At 56.0% G+C, this 26,116-nt stretch overlaps 1 protein-coding gene across 1 annotated transcript; it reads left to right on the forward strand.

Moving 5' to 3' along the window:
* The first annotated feature begins 648 nt into the window (after nt 1–648).
* On the forward strand, nt 649–24,213 carry LOC107510596 (ILK associated serine/threonine phosphatase). The gene is made up of 12 exons (XM_016144263.2): nt 649–812; nt 8,144–8,209; nt 8,662–8,718; nt 11,154–11,273; nt 12,459–12,585; nt 14,202–14,308; nt 14,669–14,762; nt 15,046–15,133; nt 16,494–16,615; nt 21,871–21,990; nt 23,604–23,685; nt 23,943–24,213. The coding sequence occupies exons 1-12, from the start codon at nt 758–760 to the stop codon at nt 24,081–24,083; spliced, it is 1,179 nt and encodes a 392-aa protein (XP_015999749.2). The 5' UTR covers nt 649–757; the 3' UTR covers nt 24,084–24,213.
* Nucleotides 24,214–26,116: the final 1,903 nt, after the last annotated feature.

The following is a 26,116-nucleotide window of genomic DNA, read 5'->3' on the forward strand; positions in this document are numbered from 1 at the left end:
AGCGTGGCCTCGTTTTAGCCTTTGCCTATCAAAGACTGATGTCGACTTAAGAAATTGTGTATATGCAACGGGAGAACGAGGCCTGGCTGCGTGGGCCTGGCCGTCTCCTCGGTGTCCCCGTCAGGTGGAAGCCCCCTTTTTCCCTTTGGTTGCTTCCCGCCACGCGCCCGGATGGGTGCAGACTGGCGGAGGGGTGCCGCCTTTACACCCTGCATCTGTGGGGTGTCAGTCTAAGGCCGCTCTATCAGGCCTCCGTTCCCCAGCCTCCAGAACGGGACAGGAATGGAGGCCGGCCGTGGTGGGGAGAGGGCGAAGGGCCGCCCCTTCCCACACATCAGGGCTCACTACAGTTGCCGTTGAAGGCAGACATTTACGTCTGCACCGGCCTCGTCGGAACCGGACGCCCCCGCCATGGGAGAACAGGAAGCGCCGGACCGACCTCCGTAGGCAACATGGCGGCCACCGCGTCAGCGCCCCGGGCCCCGAGAGGCGGGGCGCCTGCGCGCGTGCGCACGGCCGCGCCCCGCCCCCTCGCCGCCCCGCCTCGCTCGCGCACAGGACTCTGGGGCGGCCGGGCCTCGCCGCGCGCCGATTGGTGGCGCCTTGGGCCCGCCTTCTGTTGATTGACGGCGCACGGGCCGCCGCCGCCCGGTCGCTGCCGCCACCGCCGGTGTGGAGCGCGCTGCCGCCGCGTGTGGGGCCCGCCGCCGCTCGCGGGCTGCGCGTCTGCCAACCCCGCCACCGCCCAGCCTCCGCCATGGACCTGTTCGGGGACCTGCCGGAACCCGAGCGCTCGCCGCGCCCGGCTGCTGGTAAGCGGGTGGCCGCCGGGCCGGCGCGAGGAAGGCGGGCGGGCGGCGTGGCGACGGCCTGGAGGCCTGCGGTGCCTGAGGCGGGCGGCCGGCGGAGCGGGAGGGCGAGCGCGGCCCGCGCCGGCCCCGGCCGCGGCCTGGGCAGCGGCAGCGCCTCCGCCATGTTCGCTGCGTAGGAAGCAAGGCCCGCTCCGGGCGCGGGGCCGAGGGCAGCGCCGGGCCGCCGCGTCCTTTGTGTGCAGCCCACACGCGCGGGCCCCGCGCAGCCGGCTCGGTCGCGGCCAGCACCCGCGCGCGGGGACCGCCGCCGTCCCGGGCCGCCCTGCGCGGTGCCGCCGCCCCGCAGCCGCTGGGCCTGCGTCGAGACCACTTTCCCCTCCTGCACGTTATCCCGCGCGGGCACAAGCTCGGGCTTTCGTTTTGCTTTGTTCTCGCCCCAGAGATCGAGGCTGAACCGCCCGCGATTTCGAAGACCGGGGAGAGGGCTCATCCTCTGCTCCTCTGACTTTTCGGTTCATAGTGGTTTTCTGTTCTCTCCCGGGTCGCAGGACGTTCCCCCCGTCCCCAGAGCCAAGAGCCCTAGCCGGGTCCACTCCTGCGGCCCTGACCTCGGCCGCGGGAGTCCCTGGCTGCCCGCGCTTGTGCTCCACATAGAAGCCGTGTGTGGCCGCTGCCTTTGTTAGCCCTCTGTGCCCAGGGGGTTACGCTCACTCCAGGTTTAATGTGTCAGGACCTATATGTGTCTACATAAGAACGACATCGGGCTAAGTGCAAATGTCTGGGCAGGCCTCCAGTCGGCCTTACCAAATCCCCAGGGGGATTTTGACTGGCCGAGCCCGGCGGGGGCTGCTGCGGGGGACATGGAGGTGAATGAGACCCCCTGCCTTTGCCTTCCAAGAGCTTAATAATGAGTGCTGGTGATTAACTAAAACTGGCGAAAGTTAAGGGCCGTGGGAAGTGCGGGGTGCGGTCAGGAGTGATGTTTGTAGTCCCGCAAAGAGTGGGGAAGGAGGCGGTGCTGGAATTGGGCCTCCAAAGATGGGGGGACTTGTGATTTGCAGAGATTCCTGCCGAGGGAGCGATGTGCTCAGAGGGGCACGTCTAGTTTTCCAGTTTGCTTGAGCAAACCAGTGTGGAGGAGTCGTGGGACCTGGCGCCCTCAAGAAGGGGTGGTTCTGTCCTCCACAGGGCCTGGATGCTGGCTCGCCACATGTGATCAGCCTGGTGGGTCTCTGGGCCGTTATTCCCACTGACCATTCTGATGGTACAGAAGCATCTAAATGTCATTGATCCTGTGTACTTAATTTGGCCATTTGTTTTCTAGAGTGTTCTAGTTGTGGGTAAATATCTTGGCTTTGTGTATGCAGTCTTTTTCTCTGTTGATGGAGTATAACTTCTATCTGAATACATTTGGGGCAGAGTTTGGATATGCAGATGTGCCAGTAAGCCTATCGTTTTTTTAAAATCCCCATAACTTTTTACTCCAAATCAATTTAGATCTGCTCAAGAAAGCATCCTTGAGATGATACAAAACCTGACAACTCCTGAAGAAATTTTGTCTAGTTTTTAAATTATAATTGACATAAGTATTATATTAGTTTCAGGTGTACAGCCCAGTGATTAGACATTTATGTAACTAATGAATTGATCACCCCTTTAGTCTAGCACTCACCTGATGCCATGCATAGTTAATATAACATTATTGTCTGTATTGCCTACGGTGTACATCCTGTTGAAAAACCTAAGCCTTACAAGTTGGCCATTGGCAGCCTGTTGCCAGAGACAGTGGGGAGGGCATGTCCAACCCCGGCTGGGGCAGGAGGGCTGCATGGTGTTTAAATCCCTTCCCTGGAGAGCGGATTAATGAAGTGCTCCCTGCCTGCAGGAGGGCACCGACACAGGCCCTGCTTGGCTGAGTGTGTTTTTAAAAATAGCTTTAAAAACAAAGAAAGGCATGTATGTATGCAAATGACAGGAAGCTGAGAAGGATAAGTACAGAAGTGAGTGACAGAATTGGGATCCAAAGTTTTCTTGACAGGCACTTAGGTAAAAGCAACAAGATGAGATTTAATAGGTTAAAAATAACATTTGAAAAAGAACATAATCTGACTTCACATTCTCGCGAAAATACTGTGATTTTTGGAAACTTAAACACCATACTTTTTCAGAAAATTGATGGTATTGACTGATAAAAGTAGAATAAATGAGAGGAGAATAATGTTGGCTCCATAAAGTAGATGGAAAGATGAGGCTAAACCTCACCGTCGTGACCCTCGTGATACGCAGGTGTCACAAATTTCTGAGCTAATGCAGAATGAATGATAAAGCCCCTCATCGTTTTCACAGTCCCGGAAAGAGTTATTCAGGACATGTGGTCAGACTCATTTCAAACCTGAACTCTCCCTGCTTTCTGTGACCGTTCCTGCATCTGTGAAGTGGGACGGCCACCCCCTGCTGCTGACGCGTGGCTTAGAGTACTAGGTGTCCGGCGCTTACTGCAGCGCGAAGCACACGTCAGTGCTCAGCAGAGGCTAGTATGTGAGCTGTTAGCTTTAACAGCTGTTTAAGGGAGGAGGGCTGCACCCAAAGGGGTTTTGTGGAAAACGCTGTCTCCAAAGGGAGGAAAGATCACACTGCTCAGATCACATCAAGGGTGTTTTGTTTAATTCTTTGATTTTGGTTTTAAACATCACATCTAATATTCTTACCATCAAGCCTCTTAATTTTTTATAGTCCCAAGAAAAATATAGAAAGAACACATTGCAGGTATACCTCAGAGATGTTGCAGGTCGTAGTCCAGACCACTGTAATAAAGCGGCATTGCAGTAAAGTAAGTTGTAATCTTTTTGCGGGTGGAGGGTCTCGCCTTCAGTTGGTAAAAAATGCAACATCTGCGAAGCACGTCCAGAGAAGCACAGTGGAGCAAGGCATGCCTGTGGGTGCTTTCAGATACTGTGCTGAATCAGTGCTCTCCAGCCCAGCACTTACAGATTTGCTTGCTGAGTGGAGTTTACACGCGTGCACGTACAGGTGTGTGCGTGTGTGCGCACACACCCACACACAGTCGACCCCAGATCAATGCGGAGTTAGGGGCACTGACCTTCCACACAGCGGGAACCGGCTGTAACCACGTTTAAGTCTGCCAGCCCCTCGCGTGCTCGGATTCCCCACTGCAGGTGACCTTGAACGACGTAGGTGTAACTGGTCGAGTCGGCTGAGAAGGTTGACAAATGTCCGCACATCATTGGGCCTGCACAGTTCAAACCCACGTTGTGTACGTGTGTGTGTGCGCATACGGCTTACCTAAAAGGAGGCATGTTTGCTCACATCCGACAGAATCGGAACCCCTCAGCTCTGTCATGCAGAAGTGCAGGCTTGATGTCTTAAGATGGACAGCTTGTGTTTGATCATCCGAGCAAGGTAACGGTGTCCTGGTTTAAAGTCACTTTGGCAGCCACTCGGTTTCCAGTTTCATAGCGAAGTCATTTCATTTACTAGGTTGCTGCACCAGTTCACTTTAAAACTGCCGATCAGCTGTCAAGGGCTAAATAAGTACTTGGCAGGCCAACTTCACAGTTTCTTAAAAAAAAAAAAAAAAAAAAATCGGAGCTCTAAATATGAAATAAAGTTTAAGATATTAGAAAAAACTTAGACTAATTGTAAACTTCAGAGTTAAGGAGGTTAACTCAGGTCATAAAAAATTAAAATAGATTTAACTATGCAAAAATAAGCAATTTCTGCAGGACAAAATACCACAAAAGCAAAAAAAAAATTGAGAGGAAATAATTGTAATGCATTTTACTAAAGGTTACTAGTCCTAATGAGTGAAAGTCTCGCACAAGTTAATAAGAAGATAACCCGGTAGGAAAACGTCCGAGGACGGCCTGTCGGGTTACGGAGGAAGCAGGGGAATGACTCATCAGGAACCAGGGCTCCGCTTCCTCGGTCGCTGAGGAGAGGAGTGACAGGTCACTGCTGTGCCGAGCTTTCCGCCGTCAGGCTTAAGATGTAGCGGGGACGTAGAGAAATGGACGTTGTCGAGAAGTGTGGGCGTGGAAGTTACCACAGCGTTTTTTGAACAGCTTTTGGCACCTGTCAGGTGGAAACTGCTCACACCCTTGGCCAGCATTCTGGCAGATTAACTAAGGACCTATGTCTGAGGTAGTTTATGGTGGCATCGTCTGTCACATACTAAACCGGATTCAGCCTGCATGCCCATCAGGAAGGGCACTGGACGGGCGACCGGCGCCGCTTCCCCCGTGGCCGGGCGCGCAGCTGTCAGAGTGGGCGGGCGCAGACGCGTCCCGTGCGCTTCTCCCTTTAAAAATTAAAACGCACACGCACAAGCGTGTGGGTTACGCGCCATCGGATCAGCCCTGACTCCTGGCCACCCCGTGATGAGCCGTGTCCACCACGTCCTGTGCTCGCCATGCACAGCACAGGAGACTCAGGAGAGGGGCCAGGTCCGCAGCTGGTGCCCGGGTGGCCGCGGTGGGCGGCGGGCCTTCCTCTCATACCTCCCTGCTGTCGGGAAAACGTATCGCGTTTGTAGTAGGAAAGAAAGAATGGGTATAAAAAACAGTGTAGGCAAAATATTCAGTCATTTTATTGTACATAGCAACCATTAGCTAAACCGAATGTGATCAACCCGAGAGTATTTTTCTCAGCATAGCATGCAATTTTCAGTAGACTCGGCTTCAGAATGTAGAGAACTAAAATAAATAAATAAACAAAAAACAAAGCCTAGGTGAGATTAGCTAATGAAGAGTTGTCTTCAGTCTTGTTTCATTCTTTATTAAGGTTCTTCCGTTTTGAATTTGGGGTACCTCTTCCAAAGTTTTGGGTCAGAGTTACACTTTTTGCAATGATTGTAGCCCCAATATTTTGAATTACTGTTTATCCAGAATAGAATGTAAGGTTTTGGCTAATCGAAAGTTTCCTGCAGCGGTCCCCAACCTTTGTGGCACCAGGGACCGGTGCTCCGATGAGCATCTAACACCTGAGGAGCTGAGGCGAGGTGAGGCGGTGGTGCGGGGAGCAGCTGCGGACACCGATGGAGCTTCTCCTGCCCTCCGCTCACCTCCTGCTGTGTGGCCCGGTTCCTGACAGGCCGGGGACCAGTGCTGGTCCACGGGCCGGGGGTTGGAGACCCTGCTTTATAGCATCTATGACCTGTGGATTTTAAAAAAAAGAACCCAGATGCAAACTAAGTATGATCCCTTGATAGATGCAGAAGGTGTCCCGGAGGCATTCTGGAGCCTGGGAATCACCTTGAGGCTGAGGCAAGGTTACCGAGATGACCCTGAGATGACCTCACAGAGTCCCTGGAATGCTGCCTGGGAGAGGCGGGGGCGGGCAGTGCGGCTCCTGGCGGGAGCGTGGGCTGGGAAGCCGGGCGCCTGGGTTTGGATCCCGCTCCTCACCAGTACGGCACAGTAAGAGCAGCGTCTGCCTCCCGAGGCTGTTGTAGGGCTCGCGGCATTAGAGTCGGGAGAGCCCTGCGCTGCTGCCCGGCGGGCAGGCGTGTTCGTGACCGCTCTTACGAGCCAGGCCCGGTGGTGGACGGCAGCGGCGTGAGGCGAGCTCGGGTGTGAGATTGAAACACCACTCGGTGTTCCAGAGTGAGACAGGAGGGGACAGACTCTTTCCACCCCGCGTGTCCTTGTTCCCCGGGTGGTGGCACTCAGTTTGGGGCACTGAGACTGCATTGCGGCCAGAGGAGGGGGCCAGGCTGGTACCGAAGCTGCGGCCTCTGCTGTGAGGGGTGCTTGCAGGAACCGGAAGTGCGTTCCCCAGGTAAAAGGGGCAACCCCCCCCCCCCCCACCTCCCCCCAGCGTTAGACGTCGGCTGCAGAAAGACTGGATTTAGGCGCGTAGTCTGATTCTGCAGTTGAGACCTGCCCGGGCACAGGCGGCGGGGTTGGCTGTCTCCGGGCCGGCTTCCTCCCTGCGACGCCCAGCTGCGGCCCGGGTGCAAGGCAGCCGCGTGTCCCGGGCCCGCCCGTGCAGCCTCGCGCCTAGGAGGGTGGGCCGGCCCGGTACCGTCCGGGCTCCCTGGCAGGTGGCCTGCGGGAGCATCTGGGCTCCTGGTGGGGGTTGGATCCTGGGAGTAATGGTCATCCTAAATGCCACTTCACGTCCTCGTAATGCTGCTTGTCTTCATGTCGCTTGTGAGAAACACGGAAGTAGTTGCAACTACACCAGTTCCTAGAGCAGTCCCGAGGGGTAAGGCAGTAACGGAGTAGACGTTTTTCACTTGCATGAGGAGTATAAAGTGGAGGAGTTACTTTTTGTTAAATCAAGAATTTATCAGGTATTTCAGGTACTTCTGACCAAAAGACTCCCGAAAAATTTTTTTTTACTTGGAGATTATAAATGTTCATTAAAATTTTTATTTTCGAAAGAGTAGAATTGATACCCAATTCATTCCTGCATAGAGGCAAAAAGATGATACGGATGAATTGGTTTTAAATTAGTCCGTTTCTGTCCTTGAACCCCGAGGGGCAGGAGCCAGGGCAGCCAGCATGCTGTGCTTCATGGCGGGGGCGCACAGCCCCCCCCCCCCCCGCTCTGTGTGCTGGTTCCTGCGTTTAATAGCTTCGATAGAAATGCGGGGGGAGAGCTGGAAAACAAGGAATTGGGTTCAATTTTATGTGGAAAGGAATAATTGAGTGTAACACATTTAAGACGAGTACTTTGTTTTGTAAATCTTCAGCTTTTTGGATGAAGGATTTCTCTGGGTTAATCTCGGAGTCTCTGAAATGCCTCATTTTCCCCGTAGACATTTGTTGACCTGGGCATTGCGCTGGGGACACCGAGTTCACACTGATTGGCCGCCCGCAGCGTCTCCTCGTCTCTGCGCTCGCTGACTGGAGACTGGGTGGCGGTTAGTTCAGAGTGTGATTGAAATGGGATCTTTTTGAGACCTGTAGACCTTTGAAGAGTCCCCGTAGCTTTGAAGTTCTTTTCCGAGGTACCAAATTATTGTTTTCTTGCTCAAGAATTAGGTTTTTTTTCTTCCCAGGATTCACTTTTTAGAGAAAGATTTTAAAATGATTGTTGCTTTCAGTAATGAAATTATGAAGACAACTATTTTTCTCAAAATACCCAGCATCCTTTAAAAATGCCGTTGGATTATCTTTTATGGCTTTTATGTTGCCTGTAACTGTTGGAATCGTGTCCATATTAAAGAACTGTCAAAATATTTTTAAAAATAAAATTTGTCCAACAGAGAGAACATTAGACTTTAATAGCACACTTATCTCAAAAGTTTCCCCCTTAGACACGCCCCCGCCCCGACCGGTGACCTAAGTAGGTGTCCTGTGTCCTAGGGAAAGAAGCTCGGAAAGGATCCCTGCTCTTCGACGACCTCCCTCCGGCCGGCAGTACTGACTCAGGTACAGTCTTCAGGCTCTCCCAGGTGTGTGTCAACGTGTCATCCTGGGATTGTAGTTGTCTCAATCTTTTTCCCTTTCCCCCATTTTCAACACGCAGATGTTTTAGGTGTTGGACTGTCTTAAGTTTTGAATCCATGGCATCAGGTAAGGCAGAAAAATCCACTAGTCGCTAGCCCTGAGAAACTGCGTAAAAATGCTGAGCAGTTTTCTCTGGTTCATTTGAGTGTTCATTTTACAAATAAGATTTAACTCTTTAAGGCAGGTTTTTGTTTCCTTTCAACGATAGGACTTTAACATAGGTTCAAGACATTAACTGCAGTGTGAGTTGCCATTGGATTGACACAAGAGCTTTGAGTTTATCTCAATGACATCGGTGTCCTGGTGGGATGGATTCTGAAGCGTAAGCCTCGCCCAGGTTTTGTGGGTTCACCAAGTGTTCTGCTGTGTTTCAGGATCAGGGGGACCTTTGCTTTTTGATGATCTCCCACCAGCCAGCAGTGGTGATTCAGGTAAGCGGTAGGGAAAAAATCCAACGTGCTGATGGAAATAATACAGATTTTACTCTTATGTCAAATTTATTTATAGCTTTTAAGAGGGTTTAGGATGGCATTAAATCATAGTACAGCATAAAGTTTATTAAAACTAAGCACGCACCATTAGGTGGAAGCAAAGAGGTTAGGTAGGTACTTAACTACATCGTTTTTTTGGTGATTTTTTTTTTTTTAACTTCTTGGGGTTCATCTTTCAATTAAGAATTAAGAGTGCAGTAATTTATGTTGATTTTGTTATTAATGTTTTTTTGTTTTGTTTTTAAGTCCGTGTCTGTCATTCTGGCTTGCCTTACGTTCCTGATGGATCCAAATGGATCCAGCAGGTGTCTTAATACATGAAATAACGGGTAAAATATTTTCAATATTGCTGAACCCATAAATGCAGGTAAATAGGTCTTCTGTTTCATGCTACTTACATGAAAAAATTTTCGATTTCAGAAAACAAGGTCTGAGTGACATTGGTTTAGTGACTTGACTGGCTGGTACAGACCCTGTGCAGGAATTTTTTTAAAATGCGAGACCTTAGTTAATATTTTTCAGTCAGTTCATATGTCGTCAAGATTCTGTCCATTGATTTGATATTTTGTCAAGCCTGTTAACACTGCCTCTGTTCTATAAATGTTTAACTTCTTTTTATGTCCCAGTTACGTAGATGGGGAGCATGGAGCCGATTCCTCTAGGTTGTCATAGTGAGGCTCTGTGACTCCATCTCCCTGAAGACATCTCTGGGGAATTCCCAGAGGGGAGGGGAAGGTACTGTGGTGGTGGTGGTGGGGGGGGTGTGTCAGTTTGGGGTGCAGGCTGTCTTTTTCATGCGCAGTTAGATTCTGGTGTGAAAACCTTCATATAAAGGTTTTCATAAAAGCATATGAACTATATGCTTTTTATATAGTTTTTTTTTTTTTTTTTATTCATTGCCATAAAATCCTTGGAATTAGTCTAGAAAGTTTGGGTTAAATTAGTATCATTCCTGTATTTAGAAAAAGTAATATAATTGTCTTACCTTTACCAGGAAACTACAACATTCTCACGCTCACAATTTAGCCTTCCCAATAAAGACAGTGCCTTTAGTTATAATGAAAGTTAACATGGGCACGCAGGGCTCGTAACAGGCTTAATAAAAGAGAGTCAGCACAGCCATGCTTAGTTACCTGTGGGGCAAAAGATGGTCAGCCAGTAACAGCTGAGATCTCAGTGCCTCCGTTAACGAGTTTGATTTTGGGGACACAGAATCCAGTCTTCCATCCAGTAGTTTGGATTTCTTGAGAAAATATACTCTTCTCAAGCAGGCAAGAACCGTTTATAAAAATTGACTGCATTCTAGAACGTAGAGGAAGTGCCAGTAAAGACTCGATTTTATAGACAGACCACATTTCTGATTATAGTGTGATGTAATTAGAAGTTAATAGCAAAGCTTTAAACATTTCTCTGTTTTGCAATTTAAGAGAAAGGGTTCTGTTACGTGCCCGTGGGGAGAGTGGGACACACACCGCGAGTGGCAGGAGGCTCACGGGCGGCCGCCGGGGCGTCTCCTGGAAATGCCCGGCGCTTTCCGTTAACTCGTCGTACTGTGCGGGTGGGACGTCTGTTATGGTACATGCTGCGGCATGAAACAAAAATCAGCTACTTGCAAAAGGACGGACTATAAAATGCTGGGACATTTTCTTCCCTTTTTCTCTACTCAGAAGTGCCGGGCAGAGGGGCGTGGGGTAAACGGCCGCACGCGTTACACCCGAGTGCGGGGAACGCTTGGGCCCGCTCGCTGTGACTGCGGCTGCCATCTCTTGAATACTCGATGGACCAGGCACTGTGATAAATGCTTTATGCACCTTGTCCCCATCAGTTTTCAAACAACCCTCAAGATGACTATTCTTGAGTTGCCGGTGCAGAACTGGGGCCGGAGACCACACCGTCCTCAGAGCACGCGCCCCGCTGGCGCCGCAGGCTCCGGCCGCGAGTGCAGGTGCATTGCTTCGCGTCTGGGAATGGCTCCGGCAGCCCTTAAAGTGCGACATTTACCTCATCGTAAGCCCTTTTTGGCACTTGATATTTTTTCGAACTTGTTCAGGAGTGTCGCTTTGTGGATTTTGGAAATGTCCCTATTTATAGATAAGAACCTGTGGGTGTCAAACATGGAGTCGTGCTGCAGCCCAGGGTACAGCTGTGTCCTTTTACCGCTGCGAGGCCTCGCACATGCTCCCCTGGTGGGTCCGAGCAGGGCCTGGACCCTGCCTCGTCTCCCGCGCGGGGGCCCAGGCCCGCTGCGCCTGCTTCTCACGGGCCTCCCTTGACATGTCATCTGCCGGTGACGGCCGAGGGGAGCCCGGCCCGCTAGGGGATTGTTCACAGCAGTCCACAGCTGTGTTTCTGTCTGGTTTTTACTTCATTTCCAGGTTCTCCCGACACCTCGATAGCCCAGCTGGTAAAGAATGAAGGGAAAGGCGCGAAGAGGAAAACCTCTGAGGAAGAGAAGAATGGCAGTGAAGAGCTTGTGGAAAAGAAAGTTTGTAAAGGTTTTAGACAGTTTGAAAACAAATGTATTAGACTTCATCTTTTAAAACAACCCAGAGCAAAAACAGGCTCAGCTTTCTGACGCTCCTGCTTCCTTTCGTGTCTGTATTTAAGAAGCGAGTAGGGCTCCCTTTTTGCAAACAGATTTCCAGAGTTTACTTTTGGTTCCTCTCTCTTTACTTTCTCTGCTTTGGTCAGGTGGGAAACCTACATTTCTTCCATGGGTTTAAAAACACAGGTAGCCTTGACTTAGCCCTCTCTGTCTTTCTGATGCTGAGGCTTTGTTCCCTGCCTGCTGATGGGCACCGTGAATTCCCTGTTGGCTCTGTAGACAGCTTCCCCAGAGAGCCCGAGGCTGGAAAGAGCAATTGGTATTTGTAGCCAGTCAGCCTTGTAGCTTGTCCGAGTGGGAGAAACTAAAGGCGTCAGTGAGAGAGAAGTAGCTCTGGGTTTCAGCCGCTGCCCTGCGGAGGCTTGTCCTTCCCCTCAAGCCACCTCAGGGCCGGAGGGGGCCTGTGGAACTGTGGAGTCAGGACGCACCTGCTGCTCTGCTGGTCTTCAGCTGCACTCGTCACCGCCTAGCCCTGAGGGGCTCTGCGCCCACAGCACCAGCGCGCGCAGAGTGCTCGCTCTGCCACTTACACGGCCCTCGGGGTCAGGAAGCTGGCCTGGAGACTTGTGTGCCCAGGCGGACGCCCTCATCCTTCTCCTTCTCAGTTAAAGCGAGAGCAGCCAACCTCGCAGTTCAGATGCTTCCCCATCCCCGGGCGTGCAAGTGCAGGTTGTCAGGTGTCCAGCAGGGCCTTCGGCATAAGCGCTGCTTGCTTGCATTTCTCTAAAGCAGGACTTTTCCAGTCCTCGTTAAGTTACCGACAGGACCAGACTGGCACGTGACTCCTTCCCCCATTCAGGTCCCGCGTCTGCAGGGTGGCAGCACTGCTCTCTCCGGTGCTTGGCCTGACGCCGTCTCAGACGGGGCCGTCCCGTGCTCCTCGCTGTCCTCTGCCGTCTCCTCTCCACTGTTCAGCCCTGCGGAGACTGGCCCCGGGGAGAAGCCCCGCGGGGCGTGGCTCGTCCATGTGCCCCGCCAGGACACTGCTGACTGTTCCCTCGCATTTGCTCTGGGGTTAGGGCTTCTGGCGGGAAGGGCACAGTTTTGTATTGGCTTTGTGTTCTCTCTTCCTCAGCCTCTTCAGCGATCTTCAGTTTGAAAGGCTATGTGGCCGAGCGGAAGGGCGAGCGGGAGGAGATGCAGGACGCCCACGTCATCCTCAATGACATCACCGAGGAGTGCGGGCCCCCGTCATCTCTCATGTGAGTGTCCGCACTCCAGCGGGCCGGGTGGGCGTAAAGCTCTGGGCCAGACTGACGCGTTTCGGGCTCCGTCCAGTGTGTATTCGGTAGAAGGACTGGCACGCAGCGTTTGACAGTAGTAGTTCTCAGCTGGGACCCACTCGCCCCCTCACGCCTCACGTTTTTGGTTGTCACAGTGGGTGTCCTCCGGAGTCTGGTAGGGGAGGCCAAGGGTGCTGCCCAGCGTGCCGCAGTGCACCAGGCAGCCCGTGACAGGCGTCCCGCCCCAGGTGTCAGCGTGTTGACGTTGGGAAGGCCCGCTCTCTGGGGAGTGGCTCCACGTGGGGGGTCGGGGGTGTTCCTCACCACCAGTGTTTGACGAGCTGCCGACAGGGAGTATCCCAGGTCTGTGGCCCGGAAGAGGGAGGCGGAAGCCCCGAGGTGCGGCGTGAGTGGTGATCAGGGAGGGCTGGCACGATGGCGAGGGCTCAGGGAGCGGAGGCCGATGGCTTCAGGGCAGGGAGGGCAGGGGGAGCGGCCTCAGCCTTCCGGGTCAGGCCTTGGGTGTGGGGGAAAAGCCGCGAGAGGCAGGGCACCCAGGTGGTCACCGGCATACGTTACGTTTACGCTCGCGATGTCGTGTGTATGTCACATAATGGCGTGGCACAAACCACCTGGTGGTTCTGTAATTACGTACCCCAGGCGTTGCCTTCACTGCCACCAGTCATTAACATGGTGTGCTGGGGCCGTAGGTGCCAGTGGCTTTTGTCCAGTGGATCAGGCTAATCGTGAGGCAGAGGCCCGAGCAGGGCACCCGGTCACGTTCGGAGGCGACCATACATGCGCGTGCACCTGCTGCTGTGCGTGTGCCCTGGACTCGCTTTCAAAGCCAGGAGAGGGATTCTGGAGGGTCCCGGGAACAGAGCCTCTGGGCTGGGTCTGATGGGGAACACCAGGCCACACCAGGCCAGCGCAGTGCCACGAGACGCCAGGTCTGGCATGCAACCGGGGAAGCTCATTCTTCCGTGGGTCGTAATGTCCCAGGTTGAAAAGGGATTCAAAATGTCAGGAGCAAAAGGTAAGAAAACTGTCGGGAGAGGCAGGTCTGCCAAGTGACTGTCCTTTCTCGTGGGCATTTTGTTCTTTCTTGAAATAGTTTATTTAATGCCATTTCCCCCCATACGTGAGTTTCCTGGCAGCACTTGGGAGGGGAACGGGAATACGCCGTGAGATGTAGACACCCCATCAATGTGAGTGACAGCCCGGGACGGCCCCTGCTCTGACAGGGGTTTTTGACTGTCTCGGGTCAGTGATTATCTCTGCTCTTAGTGTTTAAAACTAAAACTGGTGTAAGTAGAAAAAATTCTTGAATTTTAATTTCATCTTCACTGAATTAATAGATCTTGATTTTTGAAACAAGTGGTTAACTTTTAATTTAAAAATACCATGAAAGTTACTTAAATGTTCGTCTTAGTTAACGTTACTGTCTTTTTTCCCCATTTGTGACCACGTGACTAGTGTCTTCAGTGGGACTTCCTCTCTCTGGTCATTGCTCACTGGTTGAGATAAGATTGAAGAGCTTCTGACAGGAGTAATGTTTGCTGTGAGACTCACTGACTCTTAATTCATTCTCCTAGTACCCGGGTTTCTTATTTTGCTGTTTTTGATGGACACGGAGGAATTAGAGCCTCAAAATTTGCTGCGCAGAATTTGCATCAGAACTTAATCAGGAAATTTCCTAAAGGTGAGTCCGAGAACTAAGTTCACGTGCATTCGGGGTTTGCCGTTTGTGTGGATCAGAGATTTTGGCTCTGGCGAAGAGTCATTCTGAAGAGCAGGGCGGAGAAGCGCGCTCCGAGGCAGGCAGGCCTGGCGGCCGCGCAGACACACCTCAGGGAGCTGCTCGTGTCTCTGAGCGATTGGCACCTCTTGTGAAGCGTCCAGGCACAAGTGGGGGTCTCGCCTTCACACTTGGGGACTACTACAGCCGGTGCGAATGGCACTGTCTCGTGGGCGAGGAGAGGGGTGGTTCTGGGTCGCGGCAGAGCGGCAGTGGGAGGGAGCCAGCCTCCCCTCCTGAAGAGTTTGCTTTCTTGTGTGATAGGGGATGTAATCAGTGTAGAGAAAACCGTGAAGAGATGCCTTTTGGACACTTTTAAGCATACCGACGAGGAGTTCCTTAAACAAGCCTCAAGCCAGTAAGTACAGCCACGTGAAGGCGTGTGAGCGGAGCGTGCGCGTTGTCTTCCTAAACACGTGTCGGGTCTTCCAGTGTAGTTTAATGCTAACGCTCACGGTCTGGAAGGCACCTAGCACCAAGTAAGCTCTTAAACCGTTAACTGACTCCGAAATGGGAAGACAGTAAGTTTCGAGGAAACGGTTCATTTTAAGGTGTAAGACACTTTCTGTTCAGCTCTGGAAGTGAGTCTCGAAGTGCTGGCATGCCGGTGGTGACTGTGTTTCTGATGTCTTTCCCCCCAGGAAGCCTGCCTGGAAAGACGGGTCCACTGCCACGTGCGTTCTGGCTGTAGACAACACTCTCTATATTGCCAACCTCGGAGATAGCCGGGTATGTGGCCCTGGAGCCACCCACTTAGCTAACGGCAGGTCACGGGGGGCAGAACCGTAGCAAGCGCTCGTCGAAGCTGAAAGCGGCGGTGGCTGGGTCGCCGTCTCGGGCGGTCGCTGCAGGGGCTTCTGCAGAGTTCAGGTTCTGGGTGGGGACAGCAGCTGAGCTCGAGGCACTTGTTCTCCGGGAAGACTTGAGCAACCCGGGTCTCTTTTTCCTTTGTTTCCCGTGTTTTCCTCCTCGTGTGTGTCTGCGGGCGGCGCTGTAGGTCGGCATTCAGTTGGTAATCAGGTAACGCGAATGTGCTTTCCCTGCCCCTCTCCACCTCAGACAGGGATGGCGGGACGGTATTAACCCCCGCCTCCTGGAGTCATTGCGATTTCAGGGAAACGCAGCAGCGTGGCTGGAGCAGAGCCGGGTGACGTGCCCGTCATCCACTTAGCCAGCCCAGGGGCTGGAGGAGAAAAGCCAGTCATTTCCCACTGGTGACGCACAGCCTGGGTCCTAGGCACGATGCTAGGAAAGGGCGTAAAGCGGGAGGGTGGCCCTCCGCAGGGCTGGCTCCCCGTCAGGCCCGGTGTCCATTCCAGCGGCGCGTTTCCGGCCAGCCTCCCTGCCCTTCACCGGTCACAGTGACGAAGTGACCCTTCTCCCTCTCAGGCGGCATCCTCAGACCTGGAGATAGCTGTACACCCCCCCACGCCCTCATTGCTTTTAGGGTGATTTGTGTATTGAAGAAATGGCCCTAGGGCTCCAGTGGTGATCATCACAGTGACGGTCCAGCCCAGTGGGGTTTGCACCAGGTGATTATTCTCCAGTGGGCTGTCTCCAGTTCACAGGTGTTCAGACCAAACGACTTAAGACTATGAGTAAAATGGGCCCCGAATTAGAACGGCCCTGCGGTCAGACTCGAACGTGAGTCCTGGCGCCGCGTTGGGCGTCGGGCCTCAGCTTCCTCCTCTGAAACACGGGCTCGTCCAAAGCGCCACATGGCCAGCATAGTGCGGACGCGCTCGGGCAGCTTGCCAAACTCCGCCCTCATCTTCCGGACTCCTCTAGTAGTAACTTGGCCAAAGGGGACCTCTGTGCTCACTAAGGGCTCCCTTCCCTGTCACCGTGAGATGACGGCCAGGGAGGGCGAGCACCGGCTGTGCTCACCCAGCAGAGTGTGCGCTGGGTTGAGACCCGAACTTGGGCTTCTCTCCCAGACCGGTGCTTCTGCGACACACTCTGCTCCTTTTCTAAACTCGTGTTTGTCGCAGGAGTCTGAATCTGAAACCCCATTGTCACCCTTTCTCTTCAGCAGCGACCCTAGGCCCGGGCGCCCGAGGCTTACCACCGCTGTCTTCTGTCTCCGCAGGCCATCCTGTGTCGCTACAATGAGGAGAGCCAGAAGCATGCTGCCTTGAGCCTCAGCAAGGAGCACAACCCTACACAGTACGAAGAACGGATGAGAATACAGAAGGCCGGCGGGAACGTCAGGTAACGGGCGCCAGGGGCGGGGGCTCACCGAAAGCGGCCGCGAGACCTCTGAGGGCGAGCGTTCCACCTCGCGGAGGCTTCAGGGTGATGGGACTCTGACCTGGCCGCGTAGGTCCACGTGGGAACAAAAAACGTGCAGGAAACGTGCTTCTAAAGTCACAGGAGCAGGAGCGCTGTCTCAGGTTTGAGTGCCCCCCTTGCCACGTTTCTCCGTGCCCAGGACCTTGGTAAATGCCGTCACGCCGTCCTTCGTCACAGCGGAATGAGCTACAGTTCTCACCTGGTTCTCCAGAGAGAGCTGACGTGGTTAAGACGGTGAACGCTCGTTGGGCTCACGGTCTCCGGGCACCTCAGGCACGGGGGCCGCCCGCGCCTGGCTCTGTCTGCAGCACTTGCACGCTGCTCTCGCTCAGCCTGGGGAGACCGGGTGCTTGTCCTGGTTGTCATCTGCCATCTGGCCACTAAAGGAGAGTTCTTCAGGGACGTGGCATTGTGAATTTGATCAGAAGTGTATTGTGGTTCATTGTACAGCTTGACCATTAGGGTTTTTTTGTTGGAGACGAGGGAGAAGTCGCAAGGCCATGTAAGGCTGCAGTCATGTGTCCTTGGACATGTGTGCCTGGAGACGTCTGCTCTGGGCTGATTGTAGCCAGCGGCATGGGGAGGTCTGGAGAGGAGGCAGGACTCTGCAAGTTGGTTCAGCGCTGCTGGGTTAGCACGAGGTGACTCGGGCCCTGGTCACAGCCATCTGCGTGTGCTTCGGTGGGGCCGTGGGCCTGATTTTCCACCATGACCGCTGTGGAAAGCCGTGCCCACGAGGATGACTCAGTGTTAGTGTCAACGTCACCTTTTCTGCCTTTCTGGCTTTAAAATTCTGCATTTGAACATGTCGAAAAGACGTTTGACTCAGTCGTGTGGCTGAGCGATTAGCTGTGCTGCGGTCACGTCCTGTTTCCCAGGACCCACTTAGTAGGAGCGCGGCATAGACGCCTTAGAGCGTTTGACCGTGGGCTCAGGGCCCGCCCCGCGTTTCAGAGAGCGGGGCGGGAGGCTCGGACGGCACTGGCTTTTCGCTCCTGAGCTGCAGGCCAGGCTGTGGTCCCATCTCCAGCCTGAGGCCAGGACAGGTGTGCTTTTTCTTTTCCTCCACACCCCCCTTCATTTTATTAAAATTTTAAAACGCTGAAAACATTTAAAAACATCAGAGCAGACGTTTCAATATCGACCACCTGGATTCAGTAGTTGCCGGTTCGCCATGTGCCTTTTGTCTGTGTATGTGAGTGTTAGGTTGAATTATTTGAAAATTAGTTGCAGAAGTAGCAGCTAAGAAAGTAATTCCTTACGTTACGTTAGGTTACCTGGCATCCCGTCTGTATTCACGTTTCTCAGTTACTCCCGGAGTGTCCCTGAAACCTGGGCTCCTCCGGCCTCCGTGTTCGCCTTGGCCGCGCACCCTGCGGCGTGGGCCGGCCCCCGCCTCCTCGGCCCAGGGCCCCCGCCGGGCCGGGCTGGCGGTCGTGCGGGGCCCCCGCCTTCCGAGGTGGCCTGTTTTTCCCTAGTGTTGTTCATGTTGTTCACGTGTGTTTCCTGTAAGTCGGAAGTTAGGTCTGAAGTTTCTCAAGGTTCACATTCAGCATTTTTAGCAAAGTGTTTGAAGGGGGCGCCCTGCACCTGCTCGCCCCTCGCTTTAGCGGGTTGGTCATGGAGCCTTCGGCTCACCCCAGTGCTGGGCCGTGGTGGTAGCAGCAGAGTCCCCGAGTGAGGGGACAGATTCCCCTGTGCGGTAGCAGGTAACCTGGGACATGCCCTTTGGCACCTCGTGAGTTTTCTGGTCACCGTCACCGTCCAGTCGATGGCGTCATCACCCCTTAGTGATTCTTGCCTGAATCGGTGTTTCATACGGTGGCAAAGACGGTTTTCTGCTCCTGAGAGTCCTGTCACAGCTATCAGCAGGCGTCCTACAGAGAAAGGCTTTCCTTTGTGTGCGTGCGTGTGGGGGGGGCATAGTTTCTGTCCAAAAAGCAGGATAAATGTTCAACTCTTTTATTGCCAGTTTACCGAGTAAGGGAGCCACACTTGCACTTGCAGAAATGAGTGTTCTTGCTTTCACGCCTCTGCTCCTGCCCCTTCCGTCATTCCTCGCCCCGTGATCACCGTGTGGCGGTGGATTGTACGTGTTCTGTGCGCCGATTCCGGCCGGAGGTCATGGTGATTTGCCGCTCGCATCCCCCCGGCGTGGGCAGCGGAAGGAGGCTCCTTGGAGCTGACTCTCGTGTCCTTCAGACGGGTCTGTGTGTGTCCTTCAAGCAGAGCTCCGCGCGCCGGGGACGCTCGTTGCAGCTGGGCCGCCTAAGCCGGTCCAAGGCCAGAGCCGGGACACGTGGGGCCGGGCGCGGGCGTCTCTGCCGCTCACCCCGACCTGATGGCGCGGGCCTCCTCTGAGCTGCGTGATGCAGTGGTCGGATCCCTTTTCCTCTGTTCTGAAAATCTCGGCTATCGCCAAGACTGTATTTGCAAAAGTGCTGTAAAGTCATGGTGTCGACGTCAGCGGTAGTGAAGTTGGGGCCCGTGCAGTTCTCTTGTCCTTGCACTGTTCCTCACGAGGGCCGTGCGGAGCCCCCCGTGCCGGCGCGGAGTCGTCGCTGCTCCTGTGCTTGCGTTGCCACCTCGGCTGTTGTGATCCCTTGTTTCAATTCGTTTTGGATTTTAGGGCTTTTCCCTCCGTCTCATCAGTCATTTTACACGGCGAGGCTGGAATTCTGGTGCATCGTTGGCGGGAGTGTAAAATGGTGCGGCTGCCGTGGGAATCGGTGGCAGTTCCCCCAAAATCGAAAACAGCGACGTGATCTCGCAGTTCCGTTCCGGGCGCACGCACGGGAGGAGGTGAAGCAGGGCTGTGAACAGACGAGCGCGCAGCGCGGTCGCGCGGCATCCCTGTCGGCCGCGGAAGGGGGAGAGCGCGGGCGCCGTCGGGCCCGAACCGGGAAGGAGCTGGCCGGCGTGCCGCAGCGTGCGCCGCGACATCGTGCCGAGTGAGACGCGCCCGTCACGAGAGGACGCACGCCGCCCGCGTCCACCGACACCAGGTCCGAAGAGCGGCCAGAGTTCTCAGACACGAGCGCAGGGGCAGCTGTGGGGGGGAGGCGTGGCGAGCGGTGGGTGGCGGGGGCGGGTCCGGAAAGGTCCCGGAGGCGGCTGTGCTAATGCCCCTCGGCTGTGCGTTTAAAAGTAGACAGAATGGCAAGTTTTGTGTTCTGTTTGTTTCTACCACAATTTAAAACTTGAAGGTCTGCGTTCTTACGTGGTTAGAAAGTTGAACGATATAAAAAGGCGTATTTGCAGGTGCCATGCCTTCACCCGTCTCTCCCCCGCGTCTCCTGATTCTCTCCAGTGTGTCTTACAAAACTAAGCCCATCTCTGATTTTTCCTACTTTCGTACACTGACAGCCGTGGACTGTGCACAGCAGTGCGTCACTGTCTCCCACGGATTCCTCTGGGAGGGCGGAGGCAGCTTTATTTTTACTTTCTAAGGAAGGCGGCTGCACAGCTGAGGCGGGCTCGCACACGCAGCCCTGGGTCTCGAACATGTGCTCCGGTGGGCCTGGCCTGCTCACGCACAGGGCCGGTAGCACGGGCAGTGGTCTGGGGCTGCACCTGCAGTCCTGGCCGTAGCACCCATCCGGTTAAGACACTGGACTTGGGCGTCCGCCCTCGGGATGCTCAGAAGATGGACCTTCCACCGCCCCACCTTCGCTTTGCTTGTAGATGGCCGCCGAGTGTGACCTTGCTTTTGCTCATGCGCCGGGGGGTGGGGGGCTGCAGCCAGCGTGGCCGCCTCCGCGCCTCTCTCCCTGACTGAGGGGCGGTTGGAGCGGGGAGCCTTGGGCCGCGCGTAGCCTGCCCGCCAGCAGGCGGTGAGGGGTGAGAACGGAAGCCGTACATGGCAGCCTCTGAGGTGCGGCGCATGCGTGGGATCGGCCCCCTTTCCTGTACTGAGTTGTGCTGTGCCCAGAGTCGCTCGCGGTAACTGGGTCTCCTGGGACCCATCACTGAGCTCAGTCTCTTTGAACAAGCTGCACTTAGCACTGGGACGAGGGGGCCCCACCCTGGGCACCCAGTCACTCGGCCGCCGAAGAGGCCCTTTGCTGGCTTTCCGCGGTCCTTGTGCTTTGAGCTGCGTCCTGACTGGCGCTGTCAAGGCCAAGCTCCCACTGGGTCCCTCCAGTGTTCAGCCCTGCTCCGCCCCTCCGGCCGCGCGTTCCAGTAATTGCTCTCGGGAGGACCTCTCGGCTTCCACCGATGCCAGCAGTTGTTTTCGCTGCTGATGACTCAGCTGTCCCATGGGCGGTGGCTTCGTGGGCTCGGCGAAGGGCCCGGGCGCGGAGTTCCCGGCCCCGGGCACGCGCCCGCAGCATCTGCAGAGCTGCTTGCTCCAGCACCGGGAGTCCCCGGGGACACCGCCTCCAGGCGGGCGCCCAGCGCCTTCCCGCACCTCGTCCACTGAGGCGTCTCCCTTGGCCACACAAGCCAGGGTGTGGGGGCCCGGGAGGTGGCAGCTGCCGAGGTCGCAGTGAACTGTTCTCGGGGAGTCAAGCCGAGGACCGTTCCCCTGCGGTGGGAGCTCTCTCACAGCAAGGAGCCCATCGCTCTCCCCACCCCGCCCTCCCCTGGAAGGAGAACGGGCGGAAGTGCCACGCGGCGCGGGAAGCCGCTGGCCCTGCGTGCCCCGGCCGGGAGGAAGGGTGCTTAGGGCATGGGGCTAGTCACCGTCCCGTAGCTCCCAAATCCCGTTGAAATGAAATGTGAAAGCGCCCTTAGCCCCCCCTGTTCGGGGCCAGGCCACATGCCCGAGTCACTGGAGGAGCTTTAGGGCGAAGAGCAAATGACAGACAAAGCCAGGCCCGCACCCAAGTCCCGTCAAGGTCGAAGTCTGACTCTGGGCTGTGGGCCAATCAACAGGTTGGGCCAGTGCTGCCATGTGGGCGGCAGCCAGCGGGGGGCGCTGTTCCCGTTCGTGCGCAAGGGGGCCCAGGTGCCAGGACAGCAGGCGTGTGGGCCACCGACCGCGGCGGAGACTGAGCACGCTTCCCTGTGTCTCGTATGCGAGGTCAGGAATGTCCGCGCTGGTTAACGGTGTGGACTCTGCAGGCTGCACCTGCCGCTTCGTCCCGTTTTCCTGCTTCCGAGGTCAGATCGTAAGTGCTGTGGCCCCGTGACCTGGCGGATGGAGTCTGAGTGTTCTCCCCTCGTTTTAGGGACGGGCGTGTCTTGGGTGTGCTGGAGGTGTCCCGCTCCATTGGGGACGGGCAGTACAAGCGCTGTGGGGTCACCTCCGTGCCAGACATCAGACGCTGCCAGCTGACCCCCAATGACAGGTAAGAGGGCCCCAGGGGCACAGGCGCGCGCACACTTGCCCCGACTCTTTGGCGTGTGTGACGGGCCATGTCTTAGGCACTGCGCTAGGCCCCGGAGCCGCAGGGAGAATACGGCACCGCCCCCGTGGGCCCTGCTGTCGGGCGGGGAGCACACATGACGGGGGCTCCGGTCCAGGGGCTCCTGGGCGGGGGCTGCTCTGGGAGACAGCGGCAGTGGGGGAGGAAAGAGGGCGGCTTCCTGGCCGGGGCGGGGCACGCACCAGGGCATGACAGCATGGCCAGGCAGGTGCCAGTGGCGGGCCACAATGGCGAACGATGGCAGGGTGCTTCGGGGCCTGGCGGTGGCCCTGAGTCCTGCGCTGAGCAGTCTGAAACGCAGCTTCTCATTGGTGAAGAATCATGGGAGGATTTTAGGCAGAGCCGAGCTAGGCTGGGAAAGACGCCTGCTTAGCTGTGCGTCCCCCGTCCTGAGCTGCCCGAGGACGTGGACGCCGCGCCTGGCCAGTCAGCGTTAGGGGGCAGAGCGGGGCAGAGCGGGGGGCGGCGTGGGGGAGGGCGGAAGCTCAGGCCCGAGTCGGTGGGGGAGGTGAGAGGTACGCTGACCGTCCTGTGGGGGGGGGGGCGTCCCTTCCAGAGGGCAGCCGAGGAGCCCTGCCATGTCCCTGCCCGCTCAGCTGCCCCCCCGTCCTCCACCCCTGCCCCCGCGTGCCACGTTCTTGCCGACCTGGGGTCCCAGGACATATTTCCACTGGCCCCTCTGCATTTCTGAATGAGGCTCGGAAGAACCTTGCCTGCCCCCCCAGACCAGGCCCCCTTCAGCACATGCCGTGCCCGCTCCCTCCATGCTGAGTCGTCGTCACGTTTGGGGTCAGTTACTCAAGGTCCGTCACCTCCCTGGAAGGGGTAGGAGTCTGCTGAAACTCGTGCCCTGCTGATCCCCAGCACAGGCTACGTGCTGGGAACATACTTGTCGCGTGAACGCCCAGTCAGGAGAGCCGAGACCCGCGCAGCACAGTGAGCAGAGGGGGGCTTGAGCCCGAGGGAACCCCTTTCGCCGTGCCGGCAGAGCTCCAACCAGACCCGTCCCCGCCACCGCTGCTGAGGAGGACTTGCCTGGGCGTTTCGAAAGTGAAGACTCCTGTATTCAGATAGTGAAAGTGGACGTTGGTCCTCCCTGGGCCCTGGGCTCACACGCGGCCTTGTGGGAGGCAGGCGCTCAGGGACGTTCCCGTAGGTCCCGACCGCGCGCTCCGTGTCTTTGGGAGGCGGCTCGAGGTGCGGGTGATGGAAAGCCAGCGTGCGTTCCCCATCACACTCGGTGTTTGCATGTGGCGACTTTCCTTCCCAGTTCGCCTCAGGAAGGGCGGCGGCCGCTGCTGGAGCTGCCCGCACCCCGGCTGCTGGCGGCCGGAGGGCAGGCCCCGCGTCAGGCATGTGGGGCCACCTACGGTGGTGTTTAGCTGGTTTCCACCTTTGTGTCTTAGGAGTTACGTCGGTCTTCAAAAACATTTAGCCTTTGAGTAGTTGGGCAGGTGTTTGTCTCACCTTTCTCGCAGCCGTTTCGCGGAGCTTGCGTAGTTACAACCCGTCTATGTTTCTTCCCTGCATCGCAGGTTTATTCTGCTGGCCTGCGACGGCCTCTTCAAGGTCTTCACGCCAGAAGAAGCTGTGAACTTCATCCTGTCTTGCCTCGAGGTAAGAAGTCTCGTAGGGGGTGCCAGTCGTTGCAGCTTTGGAGAACTGGGAGTCTGGGACACCCCGTCCCTCCTCCATGCCCCCCATTGTTGGGGGGCGGCCCTTGTGCGCTTGCAACGTCCACTCTGTCCAGGAGACGCCGGGCAGTCTGTCCTGCCTGCCCTGCTGGGCACGGCGAGCAGCTGCTCCTCTTGGTGACGCTCTCGAGAGGGCCGGGGTGTAGGGCCCCCCGTTTACCGGCCCTTCCCTGCGGGCAGGATGAGAAGATCCAGAGCCGAGAGGGGAAGCCCGCTGTCGACGTCCGCTACGAAGCGGCCTGCAACAGGCTGGCGAGCAAGGCGGTGCAGCGGGGCTCGGCTGACAACGTCACCGTCATGGCGGTGCGGATCGGGCCCTGAGGGCGCCGCGAGGCCGGCCCCGCGTCGGCCGAGGTCACTTGTGTGTGTGCACATCTGTGTGTTTCGTGTACTCCTGTGGGACTCCCATGGCTGTAAATAAAGGTTCCTTTTTTTTCTAGTCTTTTGAGCAGTTCTCGACCCTTCAGAGGTTAATGGTGTTTGGTTTTGAATGTGCTCTGGGTCTCGTTAAAACCACCGCGGCGACTTGAGTAGCTCGTGGTCACTGACCTGCACACCGTTCGCCGTGCACGGTTTTGTAGTTTCAGGCCCCGAGCCCGTGCTTTGTCACCCCCGGATGGCCCTGGATGGGGAAGTGGCGTGGCGTCCCCTAGTGAGGAGGTGGCAGTGATGGCCGGCCGCGACGAGCTAGGGCCTGAGTTCAGGGCAGTCAGGGTGTGAAATGAGGGTACGAGACGTTTTGCGCCCGCCCGCCCCAGGCCGAGCGGGGAGAGCAGACCGGCCCACGAGGTCGGGCCCCCCCGACAACTTGGGACTCGGCTGCTTCCTGACGCCACTGGTGCTGGGTGCAGCCTGCACGAGGGGCTCTGGGCGTGCTGGTTTCCTGAGCCGCCGGGGGTCCCGGCATGTGAACGGACGGCGAGCACTGCTGTTCAGTGTGGCCGCGGAGCCAGCTTCCTGGTTGGGCACCGCATGTTCGGTTGGCTCTGTGCCGGGCTGAGGTCGATCTCCCCAAGACCACGGCAGAGGGGCCCCGCTGTTCAGACATTGAGAGGGGAAAGCCTGGTCAGGTAGCTGGAAGACCGTTGAGATGCTTCCAAGCCCGCATTCCCATGTGACACAGGTCATTAGTGTTTCTGTGACTGCTTTTTTGTGTATAAATGCTTGCCTCAGGCTGATGTAAGATTTTAAAAACTTGCCTTTGAGGAAGCGTTTCTGTGATGTTTTCTGGCCCCCGCCCAGCACATGCACATGGCTTATCACCCTGCCAGTTTGGCAGTGGAGCTGGTGTCCCCACTGCCGTCCCTCGGGCAGCATTTGGAGCACACCCTTCCCCGGCTGAGGGCCAAGTTCTGGCTGAGGCCTGCGACATTGTGCAGTGTGCCGTCACTGAGGAAAGGAACCTCAGCATCTCAGAATGGGAAGCAGGACAATTTATTCAATAAATCTTGTCCCATAGCAAACTAGGTGACCTATGTCCTTAATTACCAGAGTGCACTGTCCAGAGCTGGCGGGCTCAGCACCGAGGCTTCCCTGGCAAGGCCCTCCCACCCTCTTCACCGTGTCTGAGCCCCCTCCTCCAGGCTGGGGCCAACCCCCACCTCATAGAGGTCACTCCTCGCCATCCTTAGCAAACCTGGCCTAAATGACTACATTCTATATTTCGAGGTCTATACTTTGTTTTTGTAATTTTGTATAATCACACAACACAATTTTTAGGTACTTGAACCACTATAAAGTCAGTTACATAAATATATATTGCTTGGCAACATCATACAATAAATACTAAAGTAAATTGCTATGTAACACACTGTTGCCGAGAAAATGAAAGATCTGGGGCTTTTCCCAGGGTGAAAGATAAGTTTTCTAAAATATGTGTCCACTGGATACAAAGTGAAATCCATAAAAGGGTGTGGCCACACCGCCCCTTATCGGGGAGCATGGGGTGGCGGGGCCAGGCCGGCTGGCACTTCCCGGTAGGGCGGGTGCGAGGCCTACTGAGAATCGCGCTGGCCCTGGCCAGGGGCACGCGGTGGTCACTTTATGTGTGCTGGGCGGGGCTCCTGGGGAACAGGCGGGTCTAGCTGTGGTCACCTGCCATTGTGGGGCCAGCCGGAAGTTTGAGGTGACAGCAGCCATCGCCCCCTCTTTCCCAGGCCTGAATGCACCCAGTTCGACCCCCAGGATATCCTGCGAATCCAGGTCTCCGGTTAGCCCGGTGTGTAGGGATGGGGGTTGGGGTGACCCTCAGGCACTGGGAGGCCCTGGACGGACCACCCACTCTTGGAAGAATTGTGCTGCGAGCTGACGGCCCGTCTCCTCGTAGGAATGTCCTCCACCCCCCAGGTCCTGAC

The sequence above is a fragment of the Rousettus aegyptiacus genome, unplaced genomic scaffold (genome assembly GCF_014176215.1).
Source record: "Rousettus aegyptiacus isolate mRouAeg1 unplaced genomic scaffold, mRouAeg1.p scaffold_m13_p_2, whole genome shotgun sequence".
NCBI lineage: Eukaryota > Metazoa > Chordata > Mammalia > Chiroptera > Pteropodidae > Rousettus > Rousettus aegyptiacus.